The sequence below is a fragment of the Mandrillus leucophaeus genome, unplaced genomic scaffold (assembly GCF_000951045.1).
Source record: "Mandrillus leucophaeus isolate KB7577 unplaced genomic scaffold, Mleu.le_1.0 Scaffold228, whole genome shotgun sequence".
NCBI lineage: Eukaryota > Metazoa > Chordata > Mammalia > Primates > Cercopithecidae > Mandrillus > Mandrillus leucophaeus.
The window spans coordinates 1053732-1073436 of NW_012102343.1; the positions used below are offsets into that span (position 1 = coordinate 1053732).

At 51.1% G+C, this 19705-nt stretch overlaps 1 protein-coding gene across 1 annotated transcript in view; it reads right to left on the minus strand.

The window, feature by feature from the left end:
- The window catches only part of LTBP2 (latent transforming growth factor beta binding protein 2), a 125143-nt gene that overhangs the window by 94252 nt on the left and 11186 nt on the right, over nt 1–19705 (minus strand). The window contains exon 5 of the mRNA XM_011981580.1: nt 13171–13241. Coding sequence (XP_011836970.1) covers nt 13171–13241 — 71 coding nt within the window. The remainder of the gene's footprint in view (nt 1–13170; nt 13242–19705) is intronic.

Below are 19705 nucleotides of genomic sequence, written 5' to 3' on the forward strand. Positions count from 1 at the left end.
TCACCATGGAATATTACTCAGCTATTGAAAAGAATGAAATAATGACTTTTTGCCGCAACTTGGATGGAGCTGGAGGCCATTATTCTAAGTGAAGTAGCTCAGGAATGGAAAACCAAATACATGTCATCATTTACAAGTGGGAGCTAAGCTATGGGTATGAAAAGGCATACAGAGTGATATAATGGACTTTGGAGACTCAGAAGGGAAAGAGTGGGAAGGGGTGTGGAATTAAAAACTACATATTGGGTAAAATGTACACTACTCAGGTGATGGGTGCACTAAAATCTTAGACTTCACCACTAAACAATTTATCCATGTAACCAAAAACCATTTGTTCTCCAAAAGCTATTGAAATATATATACATATATACACACACACACACACACATATATATAAAAAATACCTTTCACTGTCTAGAAATCCAAGACCCCAAACCCTGTGAGCCAAGCCCCTGTGGCTCGCCACGACTCACTTAGCTCTGGTTCTGCCTCACTTGCTAATAATGCATTCTGAAAACATTTAGTGAGCACCTGATTTTGATCAGACTGGGTGCCGAAGGCAGAAAGGTGAACAAGACTGAGCCCTGCATAGGGGGAAGCCCTGGCTAGTGGGGGTTCCCACACTCCTAGAATCCATTTTCCAAGCAGGGAATTAGGTCCTCAGTGAGGGTTAGGGCTGGCAGACTTTGGTTGGTACAATGAACAAACAGCTCATGGGAAATGAGTGGTTAGGGGGAATTGCGGAAATGGCATTTAATATACAATAGCCTAGTAAATCAAGTTCTAAAAGGCTTCCAAACCAGCCAGACGTGTTGGTGGGAAAAACCCCCTCAGGAAGGCAACCCTTCTGAATCAACCATGTAGGATGCTGTGCAGAGGCCCGATCTGCTGAGGCAGAGCCTCCAACAAGTTTCAGGTTTTTGGAGATTTAGAACCAGCTCTCGCTGGCTTCACTCGCATCCCCTCTTGTTTTCACAAGTCTCAGCAAGATGCCGACCGGGCTTCCTCACGGAAATGTAAGCATTGTGTTTTGAGCTGAGTGTTTGCATTACGGAACTGGAGTATGTAGACTCCTGTCCTCTCTCTCCACTCCCCCGAAAGTCACCCCTAAATGGTCCATGATGGTGGCTTCCAGTGCCTGTCTATGAATGGGACTGTTCTGACAGTTTTTACTGGTCTGCCATAAAGTCAGGAAAAGAAACCCTTTCCTGGGTTGTTTCTTTTTCATAGGCTGTATTTTTCCCATCTAAAGAGTGTCTTTTGTGATGATGTCTTTTCTATATTTTTGGAGTTAAAATGTTCTTTTTAATTAAAGGTGATGGCAAGTGGTAATTAGCTTTGTTTCTTGTTTTTTTCCTAATGGCTTCACTTGGAAAAATGAAAAGCTGGCCACTGTAGGTTGGTACTTAAGATATTTTTGGAAACATTACTGGTGCATGAAGTCCAGTGACCCTTTGGGAGGGAGGGGCAATCGTGGTCATGTGTCCTTTTGTTTAAAGGAGGCTGAAGTGAAACATTCCTATTCCAAATGAGCACGATTTCAAAACTTAAATATCCAAAAGGAAATCAGCCATCTCAAAACCTCCAGTGGCAGAGGCTATTGCTTAAAACAAAAAAAGGAAATGCTGAGGTCCCAGGAGAGGCAGCTCCATGCAGTGCTGTGGGAATTTTAGGAGAGAAAACCTCCATCCATGGTGGGCCAGCGAGTTTCATGCCTCCAATTTTTCCTCAACAGTAGAGATCCTAGAGGTGGGTGCAATGGCTCATGCCTGTAATCCCAGCACTTTAGGAGGCTGAGGCTGGAGGACTGCCTCAGTCCAAGAGTTGCCCAGCCTGGGCAACATACTGGGATCCCAACTCTACAGAAAAAATCTTAAAACTTAGCTGGGTATGATGGTGCCCACCTCTAGTCTTAACTACTTGTGAGGCTAAGGTGGGAGGAATCACTTGGGCTCAGGAGTTTGAGTCTGCAGTGAGCCATGATGGCGCCAGTGCACTCCAGCCTGGGCAACAGAGCAAGACCCTGTCTCTAAAAATACATATAAATAAGTGAAAATTTAAATGAGTAAAGATCATGCCTTATACTTGAGAAATCAACCCAGTATGGGTTATGTGGCTCTAATGAATCTCCACTTGATTATTGGTCCGTTTATTGAGCATGATACCGTGATGTCCACATTTAGCCTCCGGGAGTTGATCTGCAGAAGACGGAATACCCCCCAGCCCCTGGGACAGTACCCTCAGACAACCGGAAGACTACACTGTCACGTAGCCTCCTCACGCTCGCTTGCCAATGTCGGTCTTTAGCCATTCATAATTTGGGCTCCTCCGGGATCCTTTCTTTTTCGTACCCCCTCGCCCGCTCTTCACTGAGCATTAGAGGGGTGGAAAGTCCCAGCTTTGGGTGTTCGGCTCTGTGGAGGCAGCAGGACGCCAAAAGGCGAGGGGAATAAAAGAAAACTCCTGAAATGGCTTTAAAAGCAAGAAATAAAAGGCATTGTTCCCTTAATCCCCCCATGTTCCTAGTTGAGCCCCTTCTCCCCTCACTCTACCCCAGAACAGTCAACAAAGGTTTGCTCAGATTTTCCACACAAAACCCCTACTTTTGGGAAGGGACCAAACTCAGAATGGGCAGGCCTGGGAGAGATTCTAGAAACAGCCCTCCCAACCACCCCATGCAGGCTGCTCCTACCATTTGCTCGGAGCCCCTGCTGATTAGCTACTGGGTAGTAGCAAGAACACAGGGTGGGGGGCAGGAGGATTGGTTTGGTTTGACCCCAGCTCTGCTACATCTCAGCTGCATGACCCTGGACACATGTCATCTTGCTGAGATGTCTCCACCAGTGTGCCAGTGGCCTCGTCCACGATATAGGGCTGATAATTCCTGCTTCAAAGAGCTGTTGTGAGTCTCAGCTGAGCACCTGGACGTGGGCGTACTTTGTTCTCTCTAAAGCTGTGCTGTTCAAGAGAGTCTCACACTGTAGCCAGGAACTGTATGTGGTTATTTAAATTTAAATGGATACAGATTAAATAAAATTTAAAATTCAGTTCTTTCAGTCTCACAAGCCATATTTCAAGTGCTTGACACCCACATGTGGCTCAGGGCTATCACAATGGACAGCAAGATACAGAACATTTCCATCATCACAGGAAGTGCCACTGGCCAGCACAGCAAAGCTTAAAACAACAGCAAAACAAATCACTCCCCCAGAAGCAAGAGGGCCTCTGAGCTTCTCAGCTATGACCCTTTCCCCAGGAAAGGGCAGTGTCAACTCAGGCCCTCAGGATAAAAATCTAATCTAGTTTATAGGGTTGTTGTGAGGATTAAAAATTAACAATATGAAGTGCTTAGAATCGTACCTGGCACACAGTAAGAGCTACCGAGTTCATATCATTCATCCCCAAAACCAACTCTATATAGATTGTTATACCCATTTTATGGATGAGGCCCTGTGGCTAGAAAAGGTCCAGTCACTTGCCCCAGGACACAGAGCTGAGACTCAAACACGTCTCCAGGGATCAGGCCCTGGTTACAGAGATGAATAACCAAGGGCTGTGGGGCTGGGTGGGGACTGCTTTCCAGGTGTCAAATATAGCCAGGCCCCTCCCCACCCCCACCCTACCCCCAGGCAAGGCGTTTGTCATCAGCTCTCTTTTCTGGGCCCCAGAGACACCTTCTCATCTATGACCGTTAGATAGAGGAGGCAGAGACTTCAGGGTGGGCCCCTCCAGCCTCTCCCTCTTCAGTGGCTTCCAGTGCCACCCACTCTGGTCTGGGGGAGGAACTTCAACTCCAGACTCTGGGCCCAGCTCTCCCACTCCTGAAGCTCAGCTGCTTCCCAGGTTAAACCTCCATTTTCCCTAAAATCTGTGCCAGTGGGATGCTAAGACCCTATCCACTGAGCCACCCGATCCCCTCCTCAGGTCGGCGCCCTGCCCCCTTTCACAGCTAGAGGCCTTCGCAGATGGAACAGTTTGCACCTCATCCATAGGATTTACCTCAGACCTCCCTGGGCACCCGACTTGGACCCACACCTGGAGACCTCAGTTTGCTCCTGGAATCTGCTTACTGGGGGGTCCACCTGTGGCCCTGAGCTGTTTCTCCACAACCTTGACTTTTGGTTTCCAGGGGAGGGACCCTGATGTCAGAGATCCCCTAGTCCAGGGAATCCCTGTCTGGCTCACACGCACCCTCGGAATCCACCCTCGGAATCCACCTCAGAATCGCTCTCTCCACTCTCAAGCTCTGCCCAGGGGCTGTGTCTCCCAGGCCCTGACTGAGGGCCCAAGCCTCCAGGCTGTGGGAGAAGTCAGGGCCTCAGGGGCTACCCAGCTCCCATACAGCTGTGACGGGGCCACGGCTCAGGACGGCTGGAAACCGCACTGGGGCTCCGGGGCCGGCCAAGTGCCCAGCTCCAAAATAGCAGTTGTGTTCACATAAAAGCTCCTAATGAGAGAAAGATGCCGTTCTTGGCCCCTCACTTGCTCTCTGCAGACGCTGTCTGGCAGGCCAAGCGGGCCGGCCTCTACCGTTTGGCGGCTGGAGGGGAGGAAGGGGTGGTGTGAGTCAGACCTTGGCCCCCAGCCCTTCAGCATGGACCGCCCTGTTAATTGCATTAACAAATGCTGCAAGGCTGGGCCAGGTGGGGGCCGGGGAGCCGCGGGGCCAGGGGCTGGGGCAGAGAGCAGCCCCAATCCCACTGGCTCCAGCAGGCATGAGGAGGAAGACTCTGGGCCCAGTTCAGGGCTGAGAGGCCTAGGCTCCTCTCCAGCTGCTGCCCCAAAACAGAGAAGAGTTGCCTAACCATCCGCACAGTCCCAAGGCTTGTCTGGGAGGAAGCCTCAGTGCCAGAGGGGCCCCAGAGGTGAGACGGGCTGGGAGGGGTCCCTGGGGATGAGTCTTTTCTAGAGAAGTGGCTTCCAGGGGAGACAGTTCTAGGCTGGAGTGGATCCAGCCACCTTCCCACAGCAGCACCAGCCCCACACCCAGGCCTGGGATGGTCGGGACGGATGAGCACACCACTCCAAATACTGACAACTCAGAGAGGCCAGGGCAGGGGCATGAAGGACAGTGTGGCCCTGCACTCCGAGACCCGTGTTTGAGTTCTGACTGCGGGACCTCACCTGGGGCCAGTTTCCTCGCCTCTGTGGGCCTCAGTGTTCTTCTCTGGAAAATAGTAAGGCATTCAAATGCATGACTTGCCAGGATGGCAAACAAGAGAGACTGTCCTTTGGGGGCTTCCAATTTAGTCAGAGGGACTGTCACTCAATAGCTAAACAAAGAAGTAAAGCACGATGGACGTGATGGCTCATGCCTGTAATCCCGGCACTTTGGGAGGCCGATGCGGGTGGATCACCTGAGGTCAGGAGTTCAAGACCAGTCTGGCCAACATGATGACACCTCTCTACAAAAATACAAACATTAGTCGAAACATCTCTACAAAAATAAAAAAATTAGTTAGGCGTGATAGCACACACCTGTAATCCCAGCTACTTGAGAGGCTGAGGGAGAACTGCTTGAAGCTGGGAGGCGGAGGTTACAGTGAGCCGAGATGGCGCCATTGCACTCCAGCCTGGGTAACAGAGCCGGACTCTGTTTCAAAAATAAATAAATAAATAAAAATAAAAACAAAGAAGTAGAGCAGAACTTGGTATGTGAGGGATGGAAGAGACAGTCGAGGGCCCAAGATCCAGAAGAACAAGGCCAGTGGGGGCCACTCAAGCCAGAGTGGCCAGGGCAGCCCTTCTGAGGAGGACACCTCAAAACAGAGACGGGGTAGATGACAAGGGCCAGCCGCACAGAGAGATGAGGGGGAGCAGAAACAGAGGCAGCAGCGTGTCCACCGGCCTAGAGACCAGTGGCCCGGGCTGCACTCGGGGAGCTGGGTGAGTGCAGAGACACCGCGGCAGGAAGGTTCAGGTGGGATGTGTTGAGGACGGCAGGGAGAGCGGGCAGCAGGCTGCAGTGTCATCCAGGAGAGCTGTGACAGGGCCCTGGCCCAGAGAGGCAGCAGGGAAGCAGGCAGGTCCATGAGGGACTGAGGAAGTAAAACAAACAGGGCTTGATAATGGGTTGATGTCAAAGCCTGAGTGAGAGGAAGGTGTCCCAGTAGCCCCTGGGTGTCTCGCTCCAGCAGTCAGGTCGATGGGGGTGCCAGTTAACAGAGTGGGTAAGACCTGCACGGGGGAGTTAGCTCAGAGGAAGGGAAGTCACGAGTTCATTTTAGACAAGTTGGGATGAGGATGTCTGGGAGGCATCAAGCGCAGATGTTGAGCAGGCAGCAGACGCGGAAGACTGGTCAGACGAGAGGCCTGGCAGAGGATTCATGTGAATCTGGGCGTCATTGGCCCAGAGACGATGTTTACATCCCTGAGGAGGCAGCAGATCGTTCCGGGAGCAATGCAAAGACAAAGAAAAGAAGAAGACCCCAGACTAAGTCCTGGGAAACCCACAGTTTAGTAGTGAGCAGAGGAGAAGCAGCAGCCAGGGACACAGGAGGGGACCAGGACAGAGAACACCATGAGGGTTTGAAGGAAGATGGCAGCGTTTGGCACATCCAGGCAGAGTGAGCCCCGGGCATTACTGTAAGTATTGCATGTCAATTGTCAGGCACAGTGCCTGCCGGCACTCAATACCCAGGGGCGGTTCATGCTCCGCTTGGCTCCTATGGCCCCCCTCTTTGGGGTGAGGGACTTGGAAGGTCTGGGGAAAGTCCTGGGGAAGCCCAACATTAAGACGTCAGGTAGAGAGGGAGAAGCCAGCAAAGGAGACTGAGAAGAGGCAGCTGGGGATGGAGGGAGGAAGCTGCCAGTCACCCATGCCATCGTTTGCCCACTCGGCTCTTTGATAAACAGGCCCCAAGCACGTACAAAGGACACAGGTGTGGAGAGAGGGCCAGGCACTCCACTAGTGTCAGCAGGACACAGCACCTGGCTTCAGGAAGCTCCCAGTCAAGGACATCTCCTAATCACCTCGTTAGACAAAGAGCCTCAGGGTAACCTGCTCCCCAGGAAGAGCTCCCCAAGAAGGGTACCCCCATGCAGGCGTAAGAAATGGACAGGGTCTCTTGATGAGACTGCACCCTACCTATCAGCTGGGTTCCACTGAGGTCATATAATTATTCCCCTTCGCCATCTCCCACCTTCCTCTCCACCACTCCCTGCCAACTTCGGAGTCCCCACTGGATGGTTCATCTGGAGATGAGACTTTCCTGGCTTCTGGAAGGTGCTAACCAGTTAGTGAAGATGAAAATCCCTCCCTTGCCCTGACCCCTTTTCCTAAGGCTTGTCAAGCATTTCCCATAGCAAGGTGCTGGGCTCACCGCTTTACATGTATTATTACCTCACGTAAACATCTCATTCTTATAACTACACTAGGTACTACTCTTGTCCCCATCTGACATATGGGGAAACTGAGGCAGAACCATCAACAATTTGCCCAAGATCACCGTGCTAGTAAGTTATGGAGCAAGGGTTTGAACTCAGGGAGTCTGACTCTGAAGCTGGGGCTCTTAGCCACCTTGCCACAGTCTTCCACTTTGGGATGTGGTTGGCATGAACGGGGCAAACAGGCTCTCTCAGGGAAGCCAAGGAGGAGCTCAGATCAGGAGAGACAGGGTTCTTGTAGGACTGAGATGGGGACTTGGGGAAATGCCATTCCATTGCCCGTGTGATACACGCAGAAAAATCCTCAGACCCACTCCAGCGTCTCCATCCCCAGGATCCCCTGAACACTGTGGGGAGTTTCTGGAAAGGTCGATAGAACTTGGGCAGCAGAAAGGGCTGTCTCAGCACAGGGCTGGGGGAGGCCATGTATTATTCAGTATACACTTATGGACCCTTCACCTTGTACCCAGCATGCTGCCTGCTGGGGGTGGTGAGACGCAGTCCCTGCCCTCAAAATCAAGGCCAAACATGTACAGAGTGCATCACACATGCCGGGCCTTGAACTAAACATCTGACCTAAGTGACCTCATTTGTTCCTTACAACTCTGGGAGACAGGGCCCAGTGTTGATCCCGGTTTACGGAAGAGGAAACCAAGACACAAAGACTTTAAGCAGCCTGCCCATAGCCCCTCAGCCACGTGGTGGAGCCGAGAGCTGACATTTAAATCCAGGCAGTCCAGCATGGTCTCCTGATCTAGCATTAAAATACCAGCTAAACTTAGCTTGCGCCAGGCTGTCTACACACATTTACTCATTTATCAGAAAGCACAGAGCTAAGCCCTTGCGCTCTGGAGCCAGGCTACCTGGATTCATGTCTGGGCTCTGCTGAGTCTCAGTAGCATAACTCGGACAGAAAGCCAACCTCATTTGTAAATGGGGATAAAAATCCAATGTAGCTTATAGGGTTGTTGAGAGGATTAAAAATTAACAATATGAAGTACTTAGAATCGTACCTGGCACACAGTAAGAGCTATCGAGTTCATATCATTCATCCCCAAAACCAATTCTATATAGATTGTTATACCCATTTTATGGATGAGGCCCTGTGGCTAGAAAAGGGCCAGTCACTTGCCCCAGGACACAGAGCTGGGACTCAAACATGTCTCCAGGGATCTGGTGCCAGAATCCAAAGTACATGCTCTTAATATCGAGCCTTGCTGCTGGGGGCAGGCGTGAGAGAGTAACTTGCCTGCCCCCTCCTCGACAGCTGCAGGGATTCTCTTCTGTCCTCCCCAAAGCAGCCCCAGCCCCTGTGCGTCCAGGCTGAGATAAAATGAGAAGTCTAGGGAGTATTCAAATCCCCTTCCCCAGTTGGGGTGGGGTTGGGCAGGAGCCAGTCTGGGAAGAATGGACAGTCTTCCAAAAGCTGCAACTATAAACAGGACACTGTCACTCCACACCCTCCAGTTCTTCCCCTCTGCTGGGCAGGGCCCGGCAGGCCGCAGTCAGCTGCCTCCACAAATACATAAACACATAAATCCCAAGAGAGAGAGCTGGCAAAGCCACAGAAGGAAAGGCAGATACCAAGACTGGAGGAGGATTCGGCGGCCCAGCTTTAGCCCCCGCCAAGGTGGAAGGATGGGCTGGGCTTCCAGCAATGGGCACCTGCAGAACAGGGTGGAAGGAGGGCAGGCCTGGGAGACGGACTGGTGTGTGACAGTGACCTGGGATGGATTCTGCTAGAGGGAAGAGAGAGCAACTGAGCAGGAGCCAGCACTCCCTGCGCATGGGCAGTGGGTTGGGCCCGCAGATATCCGGGAGAGACTGAGTCTCCCCGTGGTTCTGGCATTAGACTTTACCCTTGGCAGTGGCGGATGTCGGCCCCCATCTCTCACCGGCCCAGGAAAGCATCCCTTCATGTGTGAAACTGCTAGGACAGAATCATGAACATTCCCCGACATTGGCAGTCTCTGCCCCAGCCAGGAGGGCAGCTGTTGGGAGAGGAGAGGGAGGTGAAGAGCCACAGGGGTGGGGGAGAGCCAGCTGACAGGGTGTGGAGCCAAGAGCCCCCCCTTCTGCGGAGCTCTGGACGAAGCCATCCAGTGCCAACATCCCACCGCCCGCCTGCGTGGTTCTCATTAGGCTTATTAGCAGCCAAATAGCAACAAGCAAACAGCACAGGGACCAGTTAATGAGCACACAGCCCTGCTGCGGGTGAGCCAACTTCAAGCAGGAGAAGCTGTTACCCACTGGCAACCCCCTCCAGGAGAGCTGCTGGCCTCTGTGCCTGGGTCGGGGTGGGTGACCAGGAGGCAGCAGGGTGAGAGGGACAGGGAGAGAAATACCAGGGGAGAAGGTACTGGCAGCATCCTGCCTCAGCATCCTGGCGCAGCACCCGCTGGGGCACGAGGATACCCCCACACACATGCGCTGGTACTGTAACAGTATGCAAACTCACTCAACCTTGAGTTTCTAGGGTTGAAACTCCAGTTTGGCAGAGAATAACGCTGGAACATCACTAGCAAGTTAGGAAACGAGAACTTCCAGGGTTGGAGGGCCCAAGTGAGACCTATGCCCAGACCCCTCAGGCACCTGGGGAGAAGCCCACCCCCTATGAAGCCACCCGCTGCAGCTTCAGCTCAAACCTCAGCAACACTCTCCATCAGCCAGTGCTGCCTCCCAGCAAAGGCTACGCTCTCTCGAACATACCAACCCTCTTCCCCACCTCCAAGTCCCAATCTCTCCTGCCCAGGCCTCCTGAGTCCTGAAAGGCCCTGCTACTCAAAGTGTGGTCCCTGGGCCAGCAGCATCAGCATTCCTGGGAGCTGGTTAGAAACACAGAATGTCTGCCCCCCACCCAGATCTGCTGAACCAGAATCTTCTCTTTGATGTGATTCCCAGAGGACTGGGGGAACATTCAAGTTTGAGGAGGGCCCCCAAGGCAGATCTCCCTATGACTGACCCCCAACTCTCCTCAGTGATTTTTAGCCACACCTAGAATCACCTGGGATGCTGTTTAAAAAATAACAGTGCCAGACCCCAGCCCCAGCGCTTCTGCTTAGCATAAAGCCACCTGGCCACCCACATCCCTGGCTTCCCTACCCAGAGGAGTTGCTCAGAGCTGATTTTGAGTCTCAGGTTCTTTTCCAATGAGCTGTGTGGCCTTGAGCAAGTCACCACCTCTCTGAGGCTCACTTTCTTCTTCTTTAAAATTATGAGGGGCTGGGTGTGGTGGCTCACACCTGTAAGCCCAGCACTTTGGGAGGCTGAGGTGGGAGGATCACTTGAGGCCAGGAATCTGAGACCAGCATAGCCAACGTGGTAAAACCTTGTCTTTACAAACAAAACAAAACAAAAAACAAAACCCACAAAAATTAGCCAGGCATGGTGGTAGGTGCCTGTAATACAAGCTACTTAGGAGGCTGAGGCAGGAGAATCACTTGAACCTGGGAGGCGGAGGTTGCAGTGAGCCGAGATTGTGCCACTCCACTCCAGCCTGGGCAACAGAGTGAGACTCTGTTTCAAAAAATAAATTTAAAAATTTAAAAGTAAAAATAAAATGGTGAGGGACAAGGGTTTCTCCCCCACCGGTGCCCCTGGCCACAGAGGGCCTGACCTCTGAGAGCCCCCACGCGTCCAGGTTCCTGGAAAAGGAAAGGGTGTTCAAGCAGATCTGCTTTGTTGTTCGTTTTTGAGTTTTTGGCTCTGGTTCTGTTATCTGGAGGTCCTAGAAGGGACCGAAGATTCTGCCTGAGCTGCATCTTCAGACAGGCAGAGAGGGTCAGGGCCATGAGGCCTGAGGCAGAAGCCAAGAGCTTGGTAAACCCGCATGTCCAGCCTCGTGGAAATGGGAGCAACCCCATTGCATCCTGCATCCCGTCAAGTAGGGTGTCAGGATAACCACGTTATCCTACGTTGTCATAGAACCAAATATGATGTTCCCAGACGAGGGCATCCATCGTGCTGGGAACATCATATGTTTTGTCACACATCTGGACTATTAACTGTGAAGCCCTCCTACTGAGAAGGGCCTGGGGCTGGTCCTTGAAGGAAGGGAGCTGTTGAGACTGAGGCTTTGCAGCCAGGCTTGGGACCGGCAGAGGCAGGGGCAGCCACCTGAAGGACAGTCAGGCAGAGTTCCTGGGGAGCTGATGTGGACCCAAGAGGGGCCTGTGGGAGGAAGGAGAAAGATCCAAGGGGATCCCTCAAACTCCCATATCTGCTATGGTCTGTGGGGATTCCACACTCTGGAATACCCAGCCCCCTCTGGTATTGGGAGGGAATGAAGCCCAGGAGATCGGAGCCCGGAGTTCTGGAGTCAGTCTGCCAAGGCCCAGCCCGAGCTCAGCACTTGCAGCAGCGGAGCTTGGCCGTCTTTCCCAAGCAACCCGAGCCTCAGCTTCCTCATCTGTAAGCCACGATGATAAGCATACACCTACTTCATAAGATGACTGACAGGTCAAACTAAGATAATGCATGTGAAGAGCTTAGCGCAGTGTTGGGCAGTAGTACGTACTCAGTTGTTAGCTAATAGTAGCAGTAGCAGTAGCAGTGACAGCAATAGTACCATCACCTCCAGTTCACAGATGCAGAAAGTGAGGCCCAGAAATGAAGGTGAGATACCTGGCAGCAGGGTACAGGTATTAAGAAGAAGGACCCTGGAGTCAGGTTGTCTGGATTCAAATCCTAGCTCTGCACTTCCTGACCATGTGACCTTGGACAAGTTACCCAACTGTGCTTCGCGTTCCTCATCCACCCGCCACAGAGGATGTTTAAAGTGCACCCTGCACCAAGTGAGTGCTGTGAAGGTACTGGCTCCTGTTGTTGTTAATGCCCTTGATACCATCAGTGGAAGAGGCTCGGGCATGGAGGCTCTGGCTCTTCCCAACTCGCTCCTCCGTTTCCACAAAATAAGATGGCTTTTCTCTGCTTCGAGCCAGACTGCCAGACATCAGAGCAGTCCAAGGGGAGACGGCTCCAGGCATGGGTCAGAGAGTGTCATCTGACCGTCCTGAGAGTACTGATCAGAGCCAGGGTCATCGGGCCACGGGCCAGGGCAGAGGTGGATTCTCATCCCTGCCCTTGGAAATGGTGCCCTTGGAAATGTGGGATGCAGACACTCTGGGCCAACCATGTTCTGCAGAACACAGGTGTGGACGGGCTCCTGAGACCCTGCCGGCAGTGTGAGTGGGGCCAACACAGTAGGGCAGCAGGAGGGAATGCAGGAAGCTTTGAAAATGTAAGTGATTTCATTTGAGAAGCTGTGTCCAGCTGGAGGCATTTTTTTTTTTTCTTTTTGGAAAGGAGACTCACTGTGTCACCCAGACTGGAGTGCAGTGACACGATCTTGGCTCACCACAACCTCTGCCTCCCAGGTTCAAGCGATTCTCCTGCATCAGCCTCCCAAGTAGTTGGGATTACAGGCGCCCAACACCATGCACGGCTAATTTTGTATTTTCAGAAGAGACAGCGTTTCACCATCTTGACCAGGCTGGTCTTCAACTCTCAACCTCAAGTGATCCACCCACCTCGGCCTCCCACACTGGGATTACAGGCGTGAGCCACCACTCCCAGTCCCAGCTGGAGGCATTTTTAAACCTCCTCCCTTCCACTGGATATTGCCTCCACTTTAAAGAGGGGCTGCATCTCCAGGACGCAGACTAGGAAAGACGCTTCTGCTCCAGGTTCTGGAGTCCCTAAGCTTGACCTGCCCCGGGAGTAGCATGGGGAATGGCACTCCACGTCTGATACAGCGGAGTGTCTGCTACTGGTGGAGGCACTCACGTTTGATACAGTGGTTGGTGCTGTTTGCTGTTGTCCATCCTGGGCAGCACTGTCCCCCGCAGACGTTCCTCCTGTGGGGTCACCAAAACAGAGTCAACAAAAGGATGCTCAGAGCTGGGGACTATTCACAGCCCTTCCCACAGTTCCACCTTCTACAGGAAAGGCCTGGGGGAACACGGAGAGGCTGGGAAGGCTGTCCCCATTCTACGTGCAAATCTAAGATTGAATCCTGACTCTGCCATTCTCTGCACGTCCCTGGGAAACCTCACTCTCTCCATCTGTACAATGGAGATAACAATAGCTGCTTAACTGGGTTGTTACGATGGTTAAATGTTTACCATCTGACAGAAAGAAGGCAGTCCACTGGGGCAACAATGACAGTGATCCTAAAGCTAATAAACAAGCCAGTTCAGAGAGGTTCAGTGACTTGCCAATTCCACACAGCAGGTAAGTGCCCGAGCCTGATTCAAACCTGGGTTGGCCCAACTCTAAGCCACGCTCCAACTCTACATTGCCTCTCACAAAACAAACAAACAAACAAAAACACCAAGGTCCTTGCCCTACAAATGCTGACGATCCAAGGGAAGCTGGAAGACACACATAAAGCAGTCTTAAGGTCATATGAGGTGTCACCTGCCAACAAATGCACACTGAGGAGTCTCAGCCCCCAGCAGTCTGGTGCATGGGAAGGCTGAGCCCTGAGTGGACACTGAAGGAAGGGGGCTCTAGAATTCCTGCTTAAGAGGGGCTTACGAGGTGGGAAGCTGGGATGTGGGTTAAGCTGCCTCTGCACAATTTTTATTTCAGAGGCAAACAGGAATTACTCTATAGGGAAATAGAGTTCTTCCCTTAGCTACTCCTTTTTTTTTTTTTTTTTGAATCTCTCTATATGGCCCAGGCTGGAGTGCAATGTCACAATCTCAGTTCATGGCAACCTTGGTCCTGCCACCATGCTAATTTTAAAATTACGTTTAATAGAGACAGAGTTTCACCATGTCGGCCAGGGTGGTCTCAAACTCCTGACCTCAGGTGATCCACCCACCTCAGCCTCCCAAAGTGCTGGGATTATAGGTGTGAGCTACTGTGCCCAGCCCTTCAGCTACTCCTTGATGTTGGCTCTGAGGGACCCGCATGAGACACTGATGTACAGTGCTGGGGCACTCACTCAGTTCCCCAAACTTTGCTTCCAGGTGTTTGGTGCACTCCAGCAGCACCAGCAGTTTCCACCCGGCCCTGACTCTGCAGCTAAAGACCCACATGCCTAGACCAGGGCGACTCCCTAGAAGGGCTTCTCCTGAAGACCTCTAGGGAGCGACTCCTTGGCAGGCTGGGCCTGGCTCTGGCTTCCATCCTTATCACCAGAAATTGTCACTGGGCGCTGGAACTGGAGGGTGAGAGGGGAGGGAGAAGTACAGAGGCTGGACAGGCGAAGGACAGAGCAGGGCGGCCGCTCCTGTGATCTCTGCGGCCAGCATGGCGACATCTGGTCCCACTTAGGAGTTTGTTTGACATTTGAGTGGACCCCAAAGCTTATGTGGTTTTTGGAGTCTTATGAAGAATTCAAAATAAATTCCTGCAGCTTGAAAAAGCAGAGGCCCATTCCCGGCCCTTTGGCCCAAAGTTGTGGGGCACTGCCTCCCTCCCAGGGAGCTCCCAGAATGTCCCGCCAGCCAAGAGTTGTGCCACTCGGGCCACCTCAAAGCCTCTCTGGGCGACCACCTTTAGCAGCTTCCTGGCCGCATCAGGACCTATGTCACTGGGATCAGGGAAAGGGCTGCTTGTCAGACCCAGAGTTTTTGGGGGTGTGCCCCAGTGGAAGGGGAAGCTACATACCCACTTGTATGTCACTACCCCTTGTGGTGGTGACAAGACCTCTCGTGGGGCTAGGAGGGCTCTGAGAGGAAACAGATACTGTGCTCTGGGAATTTTCTAAGAACTAGGGCCTGTGGGAACCCAGACAGCACGGACGCAGGAGCCTGCCTGGCTGGGAGGTCATGGCATGGAGCCCAGCCCAAGGAGGCCCGCTGAGCCAGCCGTCACCCCAGCTGCCCTCAGGATGGCTTTGCAGCTGACTGTGGGAGTGCAGGGGCCAGCCCTGCTTTGCCTGCAGAGTAGGCTCTAAGGGATATACGGCCACAGGGAGGATTGGCCAGAATCAAAGGCTGCCAGGCAGAGAAGCCAGGCTGGGGCTGGAAGGGCACTCAGGAGAGATTCAGGTCCCCAAGGAGAGACTCTGAGGATCCCTACAGGCCAATATTAAAGTCTTGGGTGCAGGCCCAGGGAGGTGACCAGCTGGGAATTGTCAGTTCAGTGGGCTCTGGCTAGCAGAGAGAGCAAATGAGCCTGAACAGCTGGGATATACAATTCAATCGCTCTGGCTCCCTAGAAGGTACCTCTCAGAGATCATCTGAGTTCAGTCTTCCAGTTGACACCACTCAGCACACATTAGTCCAGTATCCAGCATCACTGTAGAGGACACATCTGGCTAGCAGTCTGGGAGAGCTGCTATTCCACCTGGGCCAAATCTGATCACACTAGCCCTTTGTTAAAAACCTCCCACAGCTCTCCACCAGCCTCTACAAGGTCACCTGGCACCCATGTGCCTACTTGCCTGTGCAGTCTAATTGCCCCCATCACCCCCACCTTGTATCCACAACCATCCACAGCCAAGGCTTTGCTCTTCCAAGGATGCAAGGTTTGTTGCTCCCCAGTTGCCTGACGGATTTCACTTTCACGCCTTTGCCTGGGCTGCTCTCTCTGCCTAGAATGCCTTCCCTCTCTGATCTACTGATGGAAATCCTTTGCATACTCCAAGACTTCCAGATCAGATACTACCTTCTTTGTATAAAACCTCCCCTGGGCCAGGCAAGGTGGCTCACACCTGTAATCCCAGCACTTTAGGAGTCTGAGGCGGGTGGACCATGAGGTCAGGAAATCGAGACCATCCTGGCCAACATGGTGAAACCCTGTCTCTACCAAAAATTAGCTGGGTGCGATGGCGCGCACCTGTAGTCCCAGCTACTCAGGAGGCTGAGGCAGAAGAATCGCTTGAACCCAGGAGGAGGAGGTTGCAGTGAGCTGAGATTGTGCCACTGCACTACAGTTTGGCCACAGAGCAAGACTCTGACTCAAAAAAACTCACAAAACAAACAAACAAACAAAAAAACCCACCTCCTCTGACATCATGTACCCAGCCTTCCCTCATTCTCCATCTGCATCTGCTAGGATCATTTAGTACTGCCTGTTTCAGGTCATTGGTTGTATCTCCGTCTTGGGTATCTCGAGGTTTCTTTCTTATTTCTCCTAGTGCCTCTAGAGTCTAACACAGTATCCAACACGTGGTATACAATTGATACTTCTTTGCTTCATTTAATCTAGAGTTTTACAAAAAGTGGGATGAGCCACACTGAGGGTAGGAAAGGCATTTTAGGTTTACAGATCACAACATTCGACAATGAGTTACATGGTGAGAAAGTGATTCTCTTTTCAGTGATCCTTCTAACCTAATTATGTCAGTGAAAAAGGCCAGGTCCTCCCCTCAACACATGCTAGTCCCCCTTTCCAACAGAGAGAACTTGCCACAGAGTTGAGCTTCCTAAGATAATGAATGATGTCTGACTAGAACTTAAGAACATTTTGTTTTCATTTCAATTTTCCTACAATTACCTTCTCTTTATAACAAGTGGTACTGCTTTCAACTTATGATAATGATACAAAGTTTCCTTTCAGTTATGAATTTATTTACGGAGAAAAATGAGTCAAGCACTGTCTGTAATAGCAAAAAAATGTAATTCAACTAAATGTCCAAAAACAGGAGGATGAATAAACTGTGGTAATATTCAGACAAAGGAATAATATACAGCAGTAAAAATGAATAAACTTGGGCTAATTATATGAATATAGTTACATCTCAAAAATCTAATGAGGAGGGGAAAACAAATTGCAGAAGAATAATGAAATATGGTATCACTTATCTAAGTTTAAAATATGCAAAACAACATTGTATATTTTGTGGATACATGTATCTATAGTAATATTGTAGAAACATCTATTGGAATTAATTAAATTCAGGGTAGTGGTTAACTCTGGGGAGGGAAGGAGGCAAATTTATAGAGGAAATTTCAACTAAAAAACTGGAATCAAAATATGCCAAAATATTAAGGTTTGATAAAACTAGACTATAAGTTATATTATTTTCAATACCTTTTAGTGCATTTGTAAAACTTCATAATATACTTTAAAATAGATAAAACACAAAATCCTGTCATTTAACAGAATATAAAGTTAAAGAAAAATAATAACAGAACAAGAGGGAAAGGTAGAGAAAAATATTATACAGGTGGTATACTGTGAGGTTGGTTCAAGAAACCCTGTAGAGGCCGGGGTGGTGGCTCACGCCTGTAATCCCAGCACTTTGGGAGGCCAAGGTGGATGTAGTGCTTAAGGTCAGGAGTTTGAGACTAGCCTGGCCAACATGGCGAAACCCCATCTCTACTAAAAATACAAAAAAATTAGCCAGATGTGGTGGCACACGCCCATAATCCCAGTTACTCGGGAAGGTGAGGCACGAGAATCACTTGAGCCTCGGGCATGGAGGTTGCAGTGAACCAAAATCATGCCATTGCACTCCAGCCTGGGTGACAGGGCAAGAGACTCCGTCTCAGAAAAAAAAAAAAAGAAAAGAAAAAGAAACCCTGTAGACTGTAAATTTCATTAGTGTAGGGATGGTGTCCACTCTGGTCACTGCTGTATCCTAGATACCTAGCATCAAGCCTGGCACAAACTTAATAAATCTTTATTATGTGCAATAAATCCTCACTACATTGAAAGTTCCATGAGGACAGAGTCTGCCTGTCTTGGTCACTGCTATATCCTCAGGATCCAGTATAGGGCCTGGGTATAGATGTCCTTCCAAAATATTTGTTGAATAAATGAAGAAGCTCCAGTAGTAGTTGTGCAGTTCCAAGATTCACCAGCAGGTGGCACTTGGTCCCTGGCTGTCTGCAGCTCACAAGGCAATGAATGGCCAGCCTGATCAGCCTGACTAGAAGCCGTTAACCAGAATGGACCAGGGTGGAGGAAGAGAATAAACAAGATGACCACTCAGGTCCTCCCCAGCTGACATGGAGTGGCTGACTGGAGTGTCAGGGAACCCACTCTCTATTAAAGCTGAAGAAGACAATCTGGGGGAGGAGCCTGATCACTGTGTCATGTGATGTGTGCACCTGTGTACAGCAGGTGGCACCCAGCCCACGTCTTCACATGCCTGTTCACATGCACCAGGCTTGTTGTGGTGACAATTTGCTTTGCTCATCACCACATCATTTCATGACTTCTAATAGTGCACCCTCCAGTCCCCACGCTCCACTTCCCCACCTTCCCCCGCACCTCACCTGCACCTGAATGCCTGCAGTACAAGCTCCTCCCTGCTCCAGCCCAAGCTATGTCTCTGGGTTTCCGTACACCAGAGCTGCAGTGCTACCCCTGGGCCAGTGCCAACAGTAAAAAGCCCTTGTCCTTGGGCAGTGCTACACCTGCATGCCACCCTCACCTTCAGGCCTCCCTCCTGCCACCTCCCCTCTGCTTCCCCACATGCTGCCCACAGAGTCCCAGGGACCCCAGGTCACAGGTCCCATCTACTCAGTTCTTCAGCTACAGCTGCCCCACTCCTTTGCACTTAACAGGAACCTTCCAGTACTAGAAAGCATCTGTTCATTTCTTCAACGTGATATTAAGTAATTGGGTTGCTCTCTCAGCAGGAACAATGCCTTGGACTCTGGACCTCCATCCCCTTTCCCATGCTCTACATGCAGGATCCTTAGAAGCATGCATTCACTTGCACAGATCAGGAAAGGAAAACGCTGAAACACAGCAGGTGCTTTCCACTAATACTTGTTGAATGATCCTATGTGTAAGCGACTTGGCAGTGCATGGATCTACTCTCCGCCTGCTTGAAGCTGGGCCTTCCACGGGCAGCAGGGAGTTCATCCACTCATTCAACAGATACCTAGAGAATACCAACTAGTGCAGGCACTATTCTGGGCACAAGAGACACAGAAATGGACACAATGGAGTCCCTGTTTGCATAGAGCTTGCATTAGTGTGGGCTGGGAGGCCAGGCCATAAACACATAAATAGGAATATAATATATCAGATAGAATAAGTACTATGAAAAAACATAAAGCAGGGTGAAGGGAGAAAGAGGATGGGGCAAGCGTGGCCAAAGGCCACTCTGAGCATAAATCTGAAAGAGACAGAGCATGAATCCTGCTGAAATATGAGAAGAGCGCTCCAGCCAAGGAAAACAGCGCCAAGGGTGTGAAGCGCAAGGTCCTTGGAATAGGACTCGGGGTACAAGCATCTTTCATGCTGTTCCCCAGGGCTAAACCCAACTGGCAAATCGGGCCCAGGCAAAGAGAGGCTGCCAAAGCCCTTCCCATACTTCTCGATGGTGGCCCCGCCCAGCCCCTCACTGTCCAGGGCTCAGTGCCCTCCATTCCAGAGGCACCTGTCATACCCCCAGCAAGGTGGAGAG